General features: G+C 48.5%; 2 protein-coding genes across 3 annotated transcripts in view; one reads left to right on the forward strand and one right to left on the reverse strand.

The window, feature by feature from the left end:
* Positions 1 to 15484, forward strand: part of TAOK1 (TAO kinase 1) — a 103785-nt gene extending 88301 nt beyond the window's left edge. Inside the window, exons 19-20 of one of the 2 annotated variants that reach the window (XM_043499229.1) lie at positions 309 to 491; positions 5892 to 15484. In XM_043499229.1, the coding sequence (XP_043355164.1) occupies positions 309 to 491; positions 5892 to 6353 (645 nt within the window). In that variant the 3' untranslated portion in view covers positions 6354 to 15484. Of the gene's footprint in view, positions 1 to 308; positions 492 to 1669; positions 1873 to 5891 lie in introns of those variants that run through there. The other variant, XM_043499230.1, reaches the window with a different exon arrangement.
* ABHD15 (abhydrolase domain containing 15) lies at positions 14083 to 19860 on the reverse strand. Its single transcript, XM_038376076.2, is given in 3 exon segments — positions 14083 to 16473; positions 18904 to 19787; positions 19789 to 19860. Coding segments are annotated over 3 exon segments (1452 nt in total). The 3' UTR covers positions 14083 to 15977.

A 19860-nucleotide genomic window follows, 5' to 3' on the forward strand; every position in this document is an offset into this window, starting at 1 on the left:
TGGGAGAACTTTTGTTTTTCCAAGCTTCCCACAAGCAAGAGCTGTGGATGTTGGTGCCGTTTAGGCAGCCTTCAGCTCCCCCCCCCCCCCCGTAGGGGCCAGAGCTCCAATGTTTAGAGACTACTCTGTCATGCAGCTTGCAGCAATAGTGCCATCTTACTGCCCCGTGCTTGTCACGGTGTGTCCCCTGCTCACTGCAAGGGGATACAATAGAAGACAGTTGCATTGGTAAGAAGACAAACGTTTCCCCCGTGCGGTGTCCCCGAGTGGCTGCCCCGTGAAACATCTCCGTCTCTTCCTCCCCACAGCTGCGTCTGGACGAGGCACAAGAAGTGGAGTGCCAGGGGTTGAAGATGCAGCTGCAGCAAGAGCTGGAGCTGCTGAATGCGTATCAGAGTAAAATCAAAATGCAGGCTGAGGCCCAGCACGATCGGGAGTTGCGTGACCTGGAGCAGAGGGTGTCCCTTCGCAGGGCCCTCCTGGAGCAGAAGGTAAGGGCGGCTGAGGGGTCCTGGGAGCCGCAGGCAGCACTGGCCATGTTCCAAGAGCTGGACTATGAAAAGCTAATGTTAACAGGACAATGCTACAATACTGGTTTTGAGCCTTCCCTGGGTTCTCTCACCTAGGAGGCAAAATGGCATCATACTGGTCAGTGGAGGAGTTCCTCTTGTCCCATCACTGATAGCGATAGGGAGAATGGGGTCCTGGTCTGCTCAGGGTGACAGTGCTGTGGCACATAGTAGGGCTGAGGTGCAGTGTGCCTGGACCTTGGATGGTGAAAGGGGAGCCGTTTGTATTGAACTCCATGACCACCTCCTCCTCCTGGCTGGACTGCAGGGCTCCATCAAGTTCTAACTGATGGAGGGAAGGCTGCTGTGATGGTGTCTTCAGGTAGAAGGGGAAAAGCAGCGTTCTCTCCGTTGTCCCTCGGCAGTGGATTCTCTCTCCAAGTTCAGGAGAGGGAAGATGTAACACAGCAAAGGAGAGTTTCTATAAGTTTCTCTGGTATCGGGAATAGTGAACTTCAAGTAGAAAGGGTAGAGTGCAACAGCACAGGTTTGTGATGGGGGCTACCCGGAACAGAAATGTTTGTTGTATGCAGCTTCACTCCATTAAAAGTCTATGAAGACCCAGCTATGATACCGCCGTAAAATGACTTTGATTAAAGTTAGACAGCCATTGAGAAGAAACATGATAGTCAAATCATAGTTAAAAAGTCCAGAGGTCTGACCCTAATCCCATTACAAGCTGGAGCAGCCAGACACAAAAACAGAGAATCCACTGAACTCCAGAGTTTAGTATAGAATTGCTTACCCGTACCAAGCATGCCTCCCTGTGCTACACCAAATCTGGGTTGTGAAACTGTGTATTGTGGCCGCATACTAAGCATGTCACAGCAAAGAGAAATATGCTCCTGGCCTTGGTCCTGTAGAATTTCCCCTGTTGACTTACCCCATGGGTTGTCAGACATCGTAATTTTGATGCTGACTGACAGTTGATACATTTGTGGCATAGAAGTAAGTTATACTTGCTTGCTTCTCTCAGAGTAACCAATGTATGTTCAGCCAGCAAAGACTACTCATCTGAATTATGCTGCTTCATCAAATGGGCAGTGGGAAAACTAGTCTAAGAAAGCTGCATCTTCTGCTTAACAATGGCCCTTTTGCAGGTTACTGAATCTTCACAAGTGGCTAAGTCTGTGGAAACTAAGTTACTGTGTAGGACTTTCTGGTGTAATATATGCCTCTAAACTTCAGTGTTACATTTATTTTATTCCCATTAAAATGTCAGTTTGAAAAACTAACAGTTTACAACACAGCAGTACTCTTGGAACCTGCTTTCGAATAAATATTTGTATTGTAACTATTGCTACTTGGTGGTGCAGTCTGAGATGTATCTTTTGGAAGCATGTGTGTAATAGTCTGTTGCTAGTCACTCAGTTTTGTGGGTGCAATTCGGACGTGTTCTGATGTTGCATTGCGCATAACCAAGAGAAAGTCTGGCATCAAGTTACATTAGAGGCTGAAATTAGGCCAGTGATTTAAAGGAGGACAGATTAGCCAAAAATGAATTCAATGCAAATTATTCGTTATTGGCCTGATCCAAAGCCTACTTGAGTGGAAGATCCCTGTGATCGGCTTTTGGCCTCAATTACAATGAGAGGAAGTTTAGCAAAGCTCCATTCAGGGATGAGAAAGATAAGATCTTGGCATCCTTTTGCTTTGGCTTCTGTTGTCAGAACTGTTCTCAGGGCCAAGAGATCCTCCAGTATTTTTTTTTTTTAACTGATGTGCCTGTTTACAGTGATGTGTTCAGTCACTTACCACCTTTAAAGTAGGGTTGTAGCAACAAAATTAAGTGGTTCAAACAGCAAGAGCCTGTATACCACAGATATGCACAATGCATATAATTAACAGCTAGCAGAGAAATGCAAAGCTTGAGCTAACAATGAGGCTGCATTCCTTGGGCTGCCTGGTTGGAGTTACTGCTGATTAGTGGCCACCCAGGAAAAAAATGGGGACCCATGTGGAATAAATGGGAATGTGCTGTTTCTCAAAGGGTCGTCCTTTCAGTTGTTGTGGGCTATCTTGACCCTTTTGATGCACAATGATGTGATACGATGCAGGCTAACTGAAGCTTTGACTTAACGACTGGAGACAAGTGTCGATTTTAAAATGCCTCTGTATTTTTATTGGTTGTCTCTAGCAAAGTACATAGAGCTTTGGCCCCTTCCCAGAAGAGCGCTATTTATTGTATGATGGTGCCCATCACTCTGGGAATTGAGCAGTGTATGTGGCTTGGATGAAGGCAAAGGCATATACATCGCCAGCCTCCTCAGTTGGCATTTTTCCAATGGTGTAAGTTTCCTTGTGTGTCAGTAATGAGCTTTGCCCTGTACACATGGGGAGTGTACATTCTAAAGATCTAGATGTATAATATGCTTCTCATGCTGCTTCAAGTACCTCACCCAGCAAGACCCTCTGAATTTCTATGTCAACTCTAGGTGATGTAGCTTTAACACAATGAAATGTACGAGTCCACATGTGCAACTGAATTGTATCTAAGTTCTGTTTTTTAACTTTCAGACTTCACGATGGCATCACCTGCAGTGTCACACGTATCTGTTATGTTGTATTTAAGGCAATGTTACTTCTGAAATAGAAATAAACTATGCATTGATTGTAATAGTTTGGGCAGGGTCTGGAAGCCTTGCTAAGCACAAATGCAGACAATTGTGAGTAAATAGATTTATTAAGGATCCTGAATATCCGTGTTTCACAAAACAGGATCGTTCTTCACAAACAGTGTTTGTGCTTGGCCTGCAGCCTGAGCTCTGGGACCCTCCCATCTCACTTAGAGCCTGAGTCTGAACATCTACACTACAGGTGAATAGCTCCTTAGCTCAGGCCCCGTGAACCTGAGTCAGCTGGCACTGCTCAGCCGTGGCAGGTGTATATCTAAGGGATTGAGCAGCCAGCCATGTGAGCTTCACCATCCAGGTACAGGCAGATGAGTTAAGATTACATTGTGTCAGCCTTCTCTGAATATTCTTTGGAGCAGCTTTGCCCCTATGTGTTAAAAAGACACAACTAATAACAACAATTTTAAAAAAACGACCTCTTCCTGTGTTGTTTTTGTGGCTGAAATACAAGACTGTTTGTTAGGACACCTAGGTTCTCTTCCCAGCTCTGCTACTTTGCACTGCCACTTCTCTGCTGTGTGCCTTTGTTTTCCTCACTTATAAAACAGGGGTGATTTCTTACCTAGTTCACAGAGAGGATGGGCCTTAATTCATTAATGTCTGTAAAGCTCTTTGCACTTTTCTAGATGGATGCTGCTGTCTAAATTCAAGAGATTATTAGGCTCTTAAAAATGGGCGGGGTGGGGGGGAATATAGAGCCTGATTCTTACTTATTGTAAAGCCCCTTTTTGTGTTAATAAGAAACAGACCCCTAATACATCACGTCTGGCTTTTTTTCTTCCTTGTTCCCCTCTTAGCTTTGACAGTGAAACTAACCTGGTCAGTTCTCTCCTGTTGGTGATGCTAGAGTTTCCAACACTGAAGGTTACTTCTTGGGGAATTCTGTGTCACCGCACGTGCGCAGAATTCATGCCCGCCCCGCCCCCCAGATTTCTTTGCTTCCCCACAGAAAAATGACTTCTGACAGGAAAGCAAAGGGAAGCCACAAAGAGTGGTCATGTGCCCCTTCCCGGTAGTGCAGGCAGGTCGGTTCGGGTGCCTAGAGCAGCTGGTAGAGGTGTAAATCAAGGCTCCTTTACATTGCCAGGGTGGTGTAAAGGACAGTGTGGCCTTATAGATGCTTATGGTGCTTTAGTGATTAGAACTGGTCTAAAATTTTTGGACTGAAAAATTTCCTATAAAAAGATGTTCTTCTCTGGCATATGCTGTCAGCCAGCTGCTCCGTGGATTTTAGGCAGAGTGAGCTGGCCGCCTGTCTAGCTTCTACCTGGCCTAAGCCTTACACAGGGAGCTAGATCCTTTACCTCAGTAGGGCCCGCACTGCTTCTCAAAGCAGCAAGAAATCAGCAAGTGAGGAAAGGCAGCATCTCAAACCCCAAATGGTGGAGGTGATGACTCATGCTGGAGCAGATTGTTTCCTGAATTCTAGATTAAACTACTGTACATATTCCCTGATTAAATGCCCTGAGAATGCTTACAAGCAAATGAGTGTTAATCTCCAGCACTTGGGAGTCCTGGGACCCCTCCGGGGTGAGAGAGATTGTCTCATGTTGGAGTGTTGTTGCTGAAAGAAGTGGAGATGTCAGCATGCAAACAAAGTTCAAGCAGAGTCTGTTTCTTTTTTTCCCTTCCCTTCATTCTTTGTGACCAAGCCCAATAATGGCTCTTCAGTGGCATGGAGAAATAATGGAGCAATTCTTGGGTCTGAGTGTTTAACTCCAGGAATTTCCACAAGAGGAGATAATAAATTGCAGGCCAAAATTCACCCTTGCGCCAGGGGCCATCAGGAGGCCTGTGCATCATATTCCCTGTGCCTAAATGGCTGATGTCCATGCCTTGCACAAGGGCCATTAAAAAGTGATTTGCGATGTTCTTACTGAAGAGATACAGTGTCGTATCATGACTGGAGACGCACCCAACTCCGTTGGTCATTTGCAAATCATCCAGCTGCTAATCTGCCAGAATGCAGATATCTCCACCTATGTTACTATTTTGTTTTTGAAGAGGGAAGAAGCCCCGTTGATCACATGTAAGAGAGAGCAGCAGGGTAATGAGACATTAGAAACCAATTTAGGAAACGAGTAAGATCAAAGTGATGAACATAAGCCAAAACCAATTGGAAGACTAGCTCTGAAGGGGAAAGCAGGCAGGTCTGTTAGCAAGTTGCCATTCTGGAGGAGAGTTGTTGTCACTAGGTTCAGCTTACAACAGTTCAGACCAGTTGAAGTTGCATTGGTAGGTGACTGACGACCATGCAGTCGTTCTGCTTGAAGCACCTTGTCCCTAGGTCAGGGGGTGAGCAGTAGATTTTGCTGCTGCATCTTAGATTTGAAATCTGAGCTTCTGAAGACATAGGTTCAATTTTGGATTTGAATCCCAGAAGCCCCAATGTAATGTGTGAAACACCAGGAAATAGGATGGTGGAACTCCTCACACCTGCGTTCCAGCCCTGCTGTCCAGCCCCTCTCACTTTTCTGCGCCCAGGTCCACATGTCCGAGAAACTCCAGATTGTTATTTTGCCTTCATAATGGAGAGTGTGCATCTGGCCCCTGCAGCTGATCTAGTCTTTGGCTGAACAGCAAGGCCATGGATATGTAAACTCACCCTTGCAATGAACCTGGTTGCGCTTGCTGTGTCTCTAATGGTGTGCTGCTGCTACAGACTCCCTTTTCTCTTTCCTTCCCTCAGATTGAGGAGGAGATGCTGGCATTGCAGAATGAGCGCACCGAACGGATACGAAGCCTGCTGGAGCGTCAAGCCCGCGAGATTGAAGCCTTTGATTCAGAAAGCATGAGGCTAGGTTTCAGTAACATGGTTCTGTCTAATCTCTCCCCCGAGGCGTTCAGCCACAGCTACCCGGGAGCTTCTGGCTGGTCCCACAATCCTACTGGGGGTGCGGGACCTCACTGGGGTCATCCCATGGGTGGCCCACCACAAGCTTGGGGCCATCCAATGCAAGGTGGACCCCAGCCATGGGGTCACCCCTCAGGGCCCATGCAAGGGGTACCTCGAGGTAGTGCTATAGGGGTCCGCAACAGCCCCCAGGCTCTGAGGCGGACTGCTTCTGGGGGACGGACGGAGCAGGGCATGAGCAGGAGCACAAGTGTTACTTCACAAATATCCAATGGTTCACACATGTCTTATACATAACTTAAACAGGAACTGCGGGTGGCAATTCCACCAGAGCTGTCTGCCAACAGAAACTGCCTACAGATGCGTCCCAGCAGCCTCCTCAGTGTGGGACTGCAGCGTGATGCTGGGTGACCATGGAGTATTGTATTCATTTTGTAAAGCGCTCTGTTTTGTGTCTACTAACTGGGATGTCATAGTATTTGGCTGCAGGGTTTGTTTTTTTAATTTTTATGTTTTGGGGGGGCCTGGGGAGGGGATCTAAGACATATATGCAACTAGTCAGAGAAGTTGGCTGTTGGTTATGGCATTGAAGCTGCACAAGGGCTCAGACTGCTTTAACCCCCCGCTCCCTACAGAGTGGTGGGAAGAGTTCAAACCTTCGCTAATGTCCAAACTTCTTACCAGCCACCTGAGCAGACCAGGTGGGCTGCAAATAAGTCACTATCTGGCAGAGGAGCAGCTGTGTTTTCTGCCCATTGTTTATCATGAAATTGGCCACATTTCAAGGTGTAGCCTCAGGAAGAGAGGAATTAAAGGAACTGTAGGTGAGGTAGAGGGGCAAGAGGAAAGGCTTTGCTTGCTGAGATGACAGGGATCAACACAGACCCTTGCCACCCGAGTGCGCACACTCTATTGCACTAAGAGTTGAGCTTTCTCCAAGGGCATAGGGCAGCTTCCTGGGCACCACACTGGTAGATGTGTGTGCAGGGGGAGGGCTGGAAATGTTTAAAATCCAGCTTAGCATCTTTGCACTCCCCTGGCTGTGCTGGTGGCAGGGGTGTCATGCTTTGGAGGAGGTTGGGAAGAAGAGCATAAATAATAAAAGAGCGCTTGAATGGCTAATACTGTGACATCTCACCTTAGCTAAGCATCAGAATAATTCTTGGAGCCCTAAATAGTTCTTTTGCTCTGTTCTTCAGAAACCTTGGACTTACAGCCAATCAATCTGAAATGCCAGAGGTATTTTGAAAGATGCCATAGTCACAAAATGCCATTGACCGGGGTTTTCATTACTGCGTTACATACACCAATTTATTACCTTTTGGCTTGTTGCAATTTCCTGTTTACATGTTGAGTGTAGCCAACTGTTTCAATGTTTAGTTGCCATAGTGTACCAGGAGGAGCTGAGCCAATGACTCTTTACCAGCTGCTGACTAACCTACATCACCACTGTAGGTCTTGCTGCATGTGAGGCTCCTTTGTATTATTTTGGTTGCCGCAGTACTTTACAACTTTACAGGCCATTGAGACTTTGTGATCATTTGGTAGCATGTCACACCACATGTAGGAAGCACTATTTCCAGATGGCTCTTATCAGAGCTGCTGTACTACTGAAAGGGAGCAAAAGATGTTGGGGAGTAAATTAAAAAAAATTTAATTAAAAAGGTCAGGGAGTCTGAAAATAAATGGAATGATTTTTGTGGCTACGTCTCAACCCTTAATGCTGGAAGTGGGAAGTGTTGTAAAAGACTAGTACCAGTGGTGGGGAGTTCTGGGCAGGTCAGCTCCATGATATTCAGATGAGAATAGGTAGATTAAGCTTGGTTTGAGGTAAAGATTTTCTTCCTGGGGACAGACCAGCCAGAGTTCTTTGTAAATTACTTTCCTTGCACACTAATCATCTTGAAGAAAACACTAGCTGCTAACTCTAGGATTTGCGTTTAACATGTTCATAGGGCTCACAAGAATGTTTGTCCATGTGACATATTTATATAGAAATACTCCAGTGTCTCACTGCTGTTCAGTTTTCTCAACAGTGTGACATTCTTTTGTTAACTAAATTAAAATCCACTCCAGATCCTTAACTCTTAGCCAATGTCTGGTGAATCCAAACTTCAGGATTTCCAGTGTCTCGGTATATCATATCACTCAGAACAAAGATAAACATGATACCAAAATACATTTGATTTACCCTTTGGCACGGCCTGGTAGTATTAACCGTGTTCACAGAAGTTTGGGATGAGGTGGTGGAGCCGCTGGGGAATACGCCGGTTGGTTATCCTGTAGGACAGGTATGTTTGGGACAAAGATGAACTCTCTGACTCCTTATTCCCCTTGAGACACATCTCTGTGTGGGATGGATGTTTTCTCTTCTAGCTGTTCTTTTGCATTAAAATGTTCAAATGAAATTAAGGAAAATCACCTTCATTTTCCTGTTTTAAGAAAAAAAAATCAAAAGCCAAACACCTATGTTGGACCTTACCACCTTGGAGGGTGTATCCACAGCATGGTGCTAATATGCAATGTTTAGGGGTTCTCACCCCCTCATAATCCCAGACAGTAGCAGTGATGGGCACTGTACTTTAAAATTCAGGAGTTTCATTCTTTTGCTTCTGTTATGCTTTGAATTTGGCCAAAGTCTCTGGCTTAAATTGAGCTAATTCAAGAAGAGTTCCCTCAAACCATCTATTTGTGTAATGTAAAGCATAATTAAATGCTGGACCCAAATGATGTCTATCACATATTGGCTTTTTTGTGTCCAAAGGAATTATGTAGTAACCATTTTTACATGTATATCATGTGCAGACCTGGACTATTCCAATGAGTTAATATTTTAATTAAAATAGTTTGCAAAAACTGATTCAGATCAACTGGTATAAATGTGTGTGTCTCTGTGTGTACATGTGGGGAACAGAAGTTACCTTCCGAATGAGTTTGATCTCAAGAGATGTTTCCCAATTACTCAGTTGTTGTAATCTGTGGGAATTGCTTCATATTGTGTAGTGGAGGTATATGAGGAGGTAAATTAGTGTATATATAATGTATATGTTATAGATATCATATATCTCGCATTCAAAGCTTTGTGACATATATGTATAAACATAGAATCAAAATATTCCAGAGACGCAAACACTTTCTGAATCAGTTTGCAAACTCCATTTTAAAAAAATTAAAACTAAGTACTTCACACTGTACTGTACTCTCTCACTCGTGCTGCCACGCTGTACTGAACCCTCCTTCCCACCCTCTCACGCCGCCGCGCTGTACTGAACCCTCCCACTCACGCTGCCGCGCTGTACTGTACCCTCCCTCCCACCCACCCTCTCATGCCGCCACGCTGTACTGTACCCTCCCTCTCACACACCGTGGTCTACTGAAACCTCCCTCCCTCCCTCCCACTCATGCCACCGCGCTGTACTGTACCCTCCTTCCCACTCACGTCCCAACCAGGGCTTTAAAAATACTGTTGTTTGTAAATTGTGGAAACTACTCCCAGTGTCTCAGCAAGATGATAGTTTTCCATCTTCTATGTGAGGATTAACACTGGGAAAATGTCTGTGTATATTACTTTACAATTTTTATGACAGTATTTTAAAATACTGGTGCCAGCTTGACATCTACAGTATATTATTCTGTGTGTTTGTTTTTTTCCCCTTTGCAGAGACCTTAAACTCTGCTTACATTTTAGTCCAGAGGTGCAATAGCAGGAGAGTTGGCATTTTTCACCTCTTTAATCTTATTAGACTTGTTTTGGTTTTGTTAATTAAAATCAGTTCAAGGGACCATTGTTTGTTGTGGTGTCTAGAAAATAGAGGCCACCTCTCCCGTTCCCATTGAATGTTGTGCACTTAATTCCTTGGACACAACACTGGAACTTTCACCTGCATTCAGTCTAACCTGTAAACTACAAAGGGGTTGAAAACCAAACACGGGACTGTGCAGTAACAAAGCATTGAATGGGGAAGTCCCCGTGGACATTTCTTATCTACAAGTCCTGCCTTGGGGCAGACTAGAGCTGCTGTACTTTCAGTACATCCTCAGTTCGTTGTCAGTACAGTGCACAGAGTACATGATGGTGGATACTGGAATAATACTGATTATTATCACAAAGGGGAAAATGGCCTGTTGAACTCAAAACCTTGATCCTGTCCACTCTTCATTGGCGAAAATAAATTGTATTATATCAGTACCTACTGTTACTCTGTTAAATACGCACATCTCTCTGGAGAGAGATCTTATGGTATCTCATTTGTATATATTTATATACTCTGTGTGTGTGCACACAACTCATGCTGTGCATTTCTGTCAGGGCACTTAGCAGTGCCTCAGCTGATAAGCTGACAGGACAATTTGTGCAGTAGGGCTGTGTTAGGGGGAGGATGTGAGCAGAAGTGCACAAGGGTTGAAAGGAGTGAGCAAGCCCTGGTTTAAATCCTGCCCTGTGTTTTGCAGGCTGTTGGAAGGTTCTGTAGCTGCTGCGGGCATGTGAAAGGAGGGACGAGCGCTCATGAAGGGTATAGCACAGTTAGAAGGCAGCGCAGAAAGCAAGGTTGCGTAGCACTATGGAAGAGGCGTGGGGAGCTACTGGTGCTGTTTGCCATATGCTTGGAATCAGTGTGCTGGGAGGAAAGGCAGTGGTACATAAGAGTGAAATGCTCCGCAGTCTGAGCTAAGAATCCCTAGGAGTGGTTCATCTCAAAAGATCACAAACCCCATATAGTCTTCATTAACCTTCTATATTTCTGGTTCAGCTGCCACTAACTATAAACACTGCTCTCTGCACCTTTGTTGTTGTTCCCTGTGCATTAAGCTAAGGCCAAAACATAAGATAAAACTGTGAAGTTACTTCTTATTAGCTCCATTCTTTATCCTCCCCACCCATTCCTTCCAGAGCTTGGGCACGTGTCTCTAAGTCTGGTTCCCCACCACCAGTGAACACTGTGATGGGAACAGCATCATTTTCTTCCTTGATGCCAGTTCTGTGTGCCCACATAATGCTGCAGGCTTCTGAATGATGGGGTACAAGCTGGACAGAATCAGCCCTTAGAACCTGATTTTCTAGGCTTGGAAACCTTCTGCAGATTCCTGGCATCTCTCTTCCCCACCCCATCCACCCTTGGATAGCAGTGAGGCTTCTGGCAGTTTGGGGAGAGGTGGTCTGTTCCTGCATGTGTTGGGTCAGAGTTGCTCATATGAAGGACATCTCCTTTGTTAGTGGGGGGTTTTCCTGCAGTCTCAGACCTCGCTAGCGTAACAGCATGCCATGCATAAGGTGTGTCTTCCTCTTGGTGTGTGTGGATACTCATGGCAGTGGTGTGTACATACCAAAGGGAAGCCCCCAAACACCTGTTCTTGTGGATTATAGTTACTCTCAGTAATGTGGTTCCTTTGAAAGCAGGTTTGTAACTTTTCTTTTTCAGCGTCTCCTCCAAGCTTTTGGTTTCCCTAAACTGTCAGCAGGAGTGTCTGTTCTTTTAAAACTGTCTATGCTCCTGGTTTAAAAACCATGGGACGGTTCCAGCCCCGCACTCCCCTGGACTCCAGTCAGATTGTGAGCTTAGAAGTGGGTTTTGTGTCCTTAAGAAAGGTTGGTGCCTGTAGCAAGAACTTGGGATTGATGTATGTCTTGCTGTGTTCGTTTGAGTTTGCACTGTCAGGATTCATTTCCGTAAGAGCCAGTGGAGAAATGTTTGTGAGACTGTGCTTAGGTGTGCAGGGGGCTGTCAGATCTGGGAAGAAGCCAGCTGACTTAATGGTTTTATTAAAACATTACTCCAAAAGATAGACAGACACAGATAACGCTGATTCCTGTTGTGTAACAGAACTCAACCAGTTGGGCCTGTCAGGGCCACTCACATGCCTGGGATACCCCATTCCCAACCCTTGGCTAATGCTGGAGGAAGAAAGCCTGGCTCAGCTAGAGAGGGCTGGGTAAATAACGCATACAGCAGCAACAAACAAGCAGCTGGCCCAAGCTGTGGGCCTCTGAATGCTTGTGCTTTTGGAGCTACATTTACCCACCTATCTGCCATCTAACCATGTTCTGTAAATCCAGGATTAGCCCCGCTGAATACACACACTTAGCCTGCAAGTCTGGAGGTGGTCTGCCAACGAGAGATGGGAGTTACCACCACACAATGTGCACAAAATCAGGGGTATCTTCTGTCCCCTGACTTACCGCTCCTGGTACGGGTACCTCAGAACATGCACCGTTCGCATTTTCACTGGCAGTTGGTTTAATGATTGTGAGTGAAAATATTGTAATTATCTGTAAATATGTAGTTAACAAATTGACCTAGTTCCTGTATTTTTTAAGTTTTTGTACTAAAGTTTATAGATACAGTATGTGCCAACTAGAGAGGAGCTACTGTCATTGCCAGCTGTAGCCCAGCCTGCATCTAACCCCTTAAATTGCCTGTGTGACACTAAGGATTCATGCTGTAATATTGTAAGGGCTGGGGGGAGATAAGGGAGAATAATGACTTAATTTGTTGTCCAGGTGGAAATGCTTCTGGAACTAACAAACCATGATTGATCCATATCTTTTATATTCACCATTTAAGTTGGGTCCCCTGGGTTTTAGATGCGTGTATGCAAAACCTCTGCCCTTTCAGTCTAAATGCAAAGTGCGATGATGTGGACAGTGCAAAGGATAGAAGTGTTGGCTTGGAGCTTTTTCTGGGGCTGAAACTCACATAAACCAAGTCCAATTTCTCGCTGTCCCTTTCAGCAGCACCCTTTTCTCTTACTTACGGAATTGTACAGAAAATACATATTCCCCACCACCTCCCGAAAGTGTTTGATGTCAGGATAATCTAAAGAGCATGTAACCATTGGAGAAGAAATTAATTTTATGAAGCTCGTTGCCTGCTTTAGTGCCAGTATAACACATTTCTATGGCAACTCTGAGCTCAGCAGAGTTTGTAAATGAGCACACAGTTGTTAATGAACTGAAGTATGTAATCGCTGCTTTTGCATGGCTTGGCAGCAGTGTTAGACTAGGGCCACCTGAAAGCATTGGAGGCAAATTCTTGATTGGAAATGGTCATTTGCTTAAGTTTCCCTTGACTAAATGCATAGGCAAGGCATGGTGTGTGCTCCTAGAAATTGCATGCGGTCAAGGAATGGAGAATGCAGGGATGGGGGACAGTTTCTGCTATTGAGCAGCTCTCCTTGCAGACTGGTGGGTGTACTCCCACTGCCTTGCTTGCAGATGCTTATGTGGGTTGAAATGTAGGCTACAGCTTGCTTGCATTGTAGTTTTTGTTTTCAACACTCATTACTAAATTAGAGAGTCTTTTCCCTTGGATTGCATATGAATGAAATAATCTCACACACCTCACTTATCCCACCTTCACTGAATATCTCATGGCGTAGGGAAATCTGCAACCCTGGAATAGCTCTGAGAGCTAGAGGTCTACAAGAAAGAGGGTTCATGACCACTAGAGAGACCAGTCATTGGAAGATGTTTAAGTTTCCCCGGAGGCTGTTGGGATGTGAAATCTTCAAGACACTGACAGGATCAAGGAAGGCAGGAAATGCAGAGATGGAGAGGCATGGATGGTGGTGTGGTTTCTGCACTCAAAATCCACCTGCTTCCTTTCCTTCAACCTTCCTTTTTCTCCTAACCCCTCTCAGCTCTCACCCAGCTTGCTTTAGAAGATGGATACTTTATCTGATCAAACCAACGTCAAATGGGGGGTGGGTCTGATGTAAATAAATTAACACTAACAATCAACAATACAGTGCATACTACATAAACAAAAGGCTATACCGACTGAAATTGTAAATGCCTGAAGTTTTTATTAACACTTGGGTTGCTACTAAAATTCCTATTTGTTATTCCATGGAAATCATTAACCCATTTAAAAACTTAAGGCGAATAGTTATGAAATGCCGGATTGCCAGGAGGACTTTAGCTGTCAGAGCCCCCTTGGTTTCGTACACAAGAGACGTAGCACAACTTGCATTAAGAAGGTAGGAGAAGGTTGTGTGAGGTGTGTATAGTGTATATTTTTAAAATAGCTTGCTTGTATTGTGAAGACTTTAAAAACAACTTGAGAATTCTAACGTAATTATTAAACAAAATTTAACATAAGTTATCCCACTGGGTTCGGAGCGTCTTGAATGTATAATCTTTTTGTAACCCAGAACGATTTATTCTTCTACCCAGTCAGCAAGATATCTTATTTATATGTTTAAATTTGTATATCAATTTTTCTTTTGTTTTCATGATTTCCAGCATGCGTCTGTTTGGTTGTTGCACAAGTATTGTGTAAACTAAAAGAAATTTTAACTTGAACCTGGCATTTTTACTTTCTTGGATATTCTTCCTCCACACTTTTTGGGTGAACCTGGGGGGGTGTATTTTCCATTTGCAGCTTCCAGGTGAATGCCTGGTCTTTTGCCCGTTGTCTAAAAATGCTTCACTGTCAGTTGCTTTAAAAGAAAATAAAAATGTCACCTTATCAGTTCTAGGTAACGCATGGGGAGGAGGGCAAGTGCACACCTGTAGCAGCACAAATCTGGCTTTGGTTGCAAAACAAAGACAAAGCTTGGCTTTAACTAGATAGCTGCAGAGCTACCCTAAGTCCCTCATGTTCTCGCCACAGCCCTGACACAGGCACAGCTGCCATGACCTGCGGTGGGAACTCTGCTGGCTTGAGGACTGCAGTGGGTAGCCAGGTTCCCACAATGGTAGTGGGAGTTAAAATAACTGTTCATTTCGACTGCCACCTGTGGGGTCATTGTTACACCCCTTGCTGTGTGCCTGCTAACGTGCGAGTGGGGAGAGGGATGCTCAGACACCAATTAATGTGTTTGCTCCCCTCCTCCCCCTCTCCCCCAACTGTTTCCCTAACAACTTTCAGGTCGTGACCAAAGAACTCTCCCAAGGCCCCAGCCTCTGTCCTTGGCCAGTAGAGGGCTCGTTCATTCTGGGGCATCGGGAGTGGAGATGTAAACGTGGCTTTAACAAAGCAAGGCCAGGAGCCGGGCATCACTTTATCGTGGGTGGTGCTGCCGCATGCCATTATACTGAACAGAGGCCTGAGACTTCCAGGCCCAATTCCTACAGGGATGGATTACCAAGGGTTAAAACAGGGTGTTTCTGTTTTGCACCAGCTGGGATGGGTGAGTCTACAGGTGTGCATTTTCCTTTTGGTAGAAAATGCCACAATCACTAACTGATAAGGCTTATTGTACAGTATATTGTCAGTATTCTGGTATCCTTCTGGTTCAACATACATTAGCGCTCATATATAACCTGTATTAATTGTATAGATTGTGCATTTAAAGCTGTTACCAAGTTGTCAGAAAATAAGAGAAGAGAAAATAAGGTCGTATGTAATATTTTGTTTGTAAGTATCCTTTGTAACAGAGCAAAGGAAATGTTAAAAAATCAACTGTAATAAAGTAATTTTAGTACATGGAGCGTCTGCTGCAGGTTTTGAAAGGTGAGGAGAGGAGGAGAGTGCCCGAGGATCAGGGTTTGGGCTTTGCATCTCCCCCAAACGCTGTTCCTTCAGCAGCACGGCGCCCTCCCGTGGCAGGGGCACAATGAGATTGCTTTGACCTGGGGGCGCTTTCCCACCCCAGCACGCTCAGGCTGGCTGCTGGGAAGTGTGTGTGCTAGTGGAGTTTCATAGGCAGAAGGATCAGTTAGCCGTGCACAGCCTGGGCCATTTCTAATGTGGTGGGAACACACCAGTCATGTCAGCCCCATGGGCTCTCGACGGTCTGCTCCTGTGGGGAGGGGACGGCAAGGCCTTTGTGTGCAGCGCCTGCCATCCTGGTGTGAGCGTGCAAGAGGGCTGGGGAAGGCTGTGCAACGGGGGGTGACTACAGCGCTGCCGCATGGCCCTTGGACAGCCTCTCCCAGGGACGCTATGCAGAGGCGCTAGTCGCAGCACCTCCCTGGCGCTACCTCGTGTAGGACCTCTGCCAGCTGAAGATCTGGAGGTGGCAGGCGGTGGAGGAGGCCTCTCTCTTCCGCAGGACGCCCCTCCTGCACCGGTGCAGCCCCTTCAGCCTCTCCTCTGCCCGGAAGAACTCGGCGACAGCCAGGAAGTACTCCAGCGTCATCCTGTGGCTCCAGGAGCAGGGTCCCTCCCTCAGGAAGCCGCAGTGCCCGCCGTGCGGCGTCAGCAGCAGGAAGAAGTAGGGGCTGCTGTGGAAGAGCTCCATGGGGAGGGTGCTGGCCGGAGGTCCCCGGACGGGGTCATCGGCGCCGCAGATGCACAGGACCGGGACGGCTGCCTCGTCCGCATCCCGGAGGGGCTCGTTGCGATCCCAGTAAGCATCCCAGGAGATGGGGTGCTTCTTGGTCTGGCAGAAGAGGGTTTCCTCGAATTCCCGGAGTGAGCGGCTCCTGAACAGCCTGCCCGTCTGCACAACCTCTGCCAGCGCGGTGGCATACCTAGGAGGAGAGAGGCAACAGGCCAGGGCCCGGCTCACATGGAGTGGCTGCGTCCTTCTCATTCACCAGAACATCGCTGCCCCCTGCTGGATGCTCTCAGATTTCTCAAGTGTTTCACGCTGGAGACGCGTGTCCAACAGCTGCTATAGCTGGCTAGTGGTACTGTCCTGCAGCGGTTCTGGGGTAAGAGCTCCTGAATCCTAGCTCCAGTGCCTAATCTGTTTGGCTTAGTGGGGGCCTGAAGCCACAACATGGCAGGGGTGCTAGATACCATGGTGATGGGCATGTTACAAATGCCTGACTGGGCCATGGTGTTTGTGTGCATTCGCCCCTGTTTTGGGGCACACCCAGTCTGCATAAGACCTCTGAACTCCTCTCTGTATCCTCCCCGGGCCCTACCCGGGGGAGCTGGGTGCAGCTGGGTCCAGGGTGCCCTGCTTCTAGCCCATGCCACCCAAACCTACAGTTTGTGCTGCGGGTGCATGTGGCCATTTAATGCCTCTGCTTTTGCAGTCCCTGCCCGTTCAGATCGGAAGGGCCCCATGGCAGCTGTTGTTGGGGCAGGGGTGGCCTGGGGGCTCTGTGGGTCCAGCCCTTTCCTGCTGCAGGAAAGGAGGGGGCGTTGCTCCGCAGTTTCTCACTCGTTTGTCATTTGGGTCACTTGGGTTGGAAACCGTAGCGACAAGGAGAATCTTAGCACCTGGCCTCCCGTACATGGCTCTGGTTTCCATGGCAGCAGGCTGAGGCTGCAGCAGCATGAGGGTGTGGGACATGGAGAGCGGGCAGGCCATGCTGTGCGTGAGGAACCCCGCCACCGCCCCCGGTGAGCATGGCACCCAACGCGCTGCCCCTAAGGGCAGGGCATCCCTGGCTCTCCAGCTGCCTGTGGCAATGGAGCCCTGTCCAGTCCCTGGCTCCCAGATGTAGAGCACAGGACAAGGGACTCCGTGCAACCCAGAACAACAGCAATAACAATCCACTTCAGGAGCACGAGTGTCCGCCTGCCTCTGGGCTGGGCTCCTGAGCATGGCTTTCTCCCTTACCAGGGTGTGGTGACTTTCCTTCCTTCCCCCAAGAAGGTGCCCCCTTTGGAGCTGGCCCAATGGCCTCCCTAGCACTCCCTTAGGAACACCCGGCGCCATTGGACTTCTCCATGTTCCTGGAATTGTCCATTGATGGTTCCCAGGCTGCATTGCAGCTGGGGCTCTTGCTAGGAGTAGTGGGGGGCACTCAGGGTAATGAGGTGCAGACAGGCAGCATCAGCCCCAATCAGGTGTCCCCAGTAGCAGACTGGCCAAGGGGAGCCGTGAGGTCCAGCAGGGTCCTGCTGCCATTCTGAAGCTGTTTGCCTTGACTCTGCTAGAAGGGAGGATTTTGAGATGGCGTGGCTGCCCTTCCGCAGCACATCCAGGGCCTGCTCTACACACACACAGCCTCCCCAGATAACTCAGTTGGGGTGTCACTCTGAGGTAACAGCCCTGGTGTGGACACAGTTCTAGAGGGGTCAAGGTGTCTTACACCTGTGTAGCTTATTCCCCTCCCCTCCGGGACGAGCTGGGCTGGTGCAAAGCACCTTTATACCAGTATAGCCATTCCCACTGCGCCGGACCAGTCCGTCATACACCAGCTTGGTGCCAGGAGCCCTCAGCGGGGCTGGGCTGAGCAGCTTGCCCCAGGCCAGATCTATCTCTGTGGAGAGCTGAGGGGGGGTTTCTGGGCAGAGACATAAAGCTTCAGCAGAACTATTTCAAACTCAGGCAGGCTGGTGGGTGTTGGCTTGGGACTAGCTGAGGCAGTGAACTTAGCTTCCCTTGCTGCCCGGCTCCAGGGAGTTTTGACTGAAGGTTTTAAATTGGGTCTGGGGCATTTCTAATGTGCCCGTCAGCGTTGGAACGAGGTGACTTTGCTTTCAACAATTCCCCCAACCCCCACCTGCTGCCCGAGCCGAGGGCGTGTAGCAGGGGCTGTCAGCTGGCCCTGCCTCTCTGGCTCCTCGCAGTGCAGCGAGATGGGCTTCCCTCCGTGCTCAGAGGAGCAAGTGTTGCTGTTGAGCTGCTCTCATCTGTTGGACCTCCCGGCTCCCGCCCGCGTGCTACCTGCACAGCCTCTGCACGTCTTATCCCCTCACCCATGGCTCCGTATCCACCCAATCCAGCCAGGCATGAGTTAATGTGGTTGTGAAAGTGCAGGCTGGTGCTAAGCAAGTTTCCCATGTGCTGACCTGCTGGTGCCCCGCAAGCCTGATCTGCAGCCCCTTGTTACCCCACCCCTGGGATCCTCAAATCTACCCTGAGCCTGCCCTACGCCACCCCAGCTCTGCCAAAGAACTTTGTCCCTGTTCTGGCCGCCTCCCTGCCCTGCACTCCTGCCACCTCAGCCTGAAGAAGTGCAGCCAAGAGGGGCAGGGGAGGGGCTTGGGAAAGTACCCACCTGCTGAGGCCTCGTTTCTGGTGCAGGAGCAGACTCCACTCATATAGCCAGGGGCACCCGGTCTCCAACCACTCCTGGCACCTGAACACGGGCGAGATGCAAGCTGCTGCAGCCAGGTAGCTGGAGGAGCCGCACTCCCCCAGGTAGGAGAGGAGCAGGCCGGAGCCCGAGCCCTCACTCACAGCACAGAGCGAGGAACCTGGCTGCCGCGCACGGATGTATGTCACTGCCTCCTTGAGGTCGCCTGGGTCCCCGAAGGCCTGCAGCTTCAGGCTGGCAAGCGGGCTGCCATTGTGCCCCCTGCGGTTGAAGATGACAGGCTTGTAGCCCTGCTCCAAGGCCAGCAGGCAGAGGTGCAGGACGCCCCTGGTGACCTTGCCGGAGGCATTGGGGAGGACAAGCAGCACCGGGGCGGTGCCAAAGGCAGTGGTCGCTCTACTCCGCTTGCCGGCACCACGGGGCCCCAGGACCCAGTCCAGGGCGACCAGACCCCCATCAGCCAGCTGCAGGAGCTCCCGGGCCAGCTCCGGCTGGTGGGCAGGGGGGAAGAGGAGCTGGAACATGGTCTGGAGCTGAGGCCAGGTCCTCCACAGCCAGCGCCCGCTCTGCAGGGCAGCGCCCCGCTGCAGGCTCCTCAGCAGGCTCTGGGCCAGGGCCGAGGGTTTGCAGATGAGCCTGCAGCGCCCTGCCCCGTGCCCCTCCTCCCCAATGACATCGTCCCCATCTTCTTCCTCGCCTGCACCCGCCGGCCCCCGGCCTGGCCCCCAGAGCTCCTTGGCTAGGAGGCAGAGAAGAGCTAAAGCCAAGGCCCCAGCCCCAAGGCTGCCTAGTGCCAGCATCAGGTGCCTTTCCCTGCTAGGGAAGAAGTGTCTCCTGGAGCCCCCCTGCATGGGCTCTGCATCAGCCCCCCTCGTTACTTAGCAAATAATGGGTTTGTTTGAGGGCGAGCCTGCCCAT

The sequence above is a fragment of the Dermochelys coriacea genome, chromosome 17, assembly GCF_009764565.3.
Source record: "Dermochelys coriacea isolate rDerCor1 chromosome 17, rDerCor1.pri.v4, whole genome shotgun sequence".
NCBI classification, from domain to species: domain Eukaryota; kingdom Metazoa; phylum Chordata; order Testudines; family Dermochelyidae; genus Dermochelys; species Dermochelys coriacea.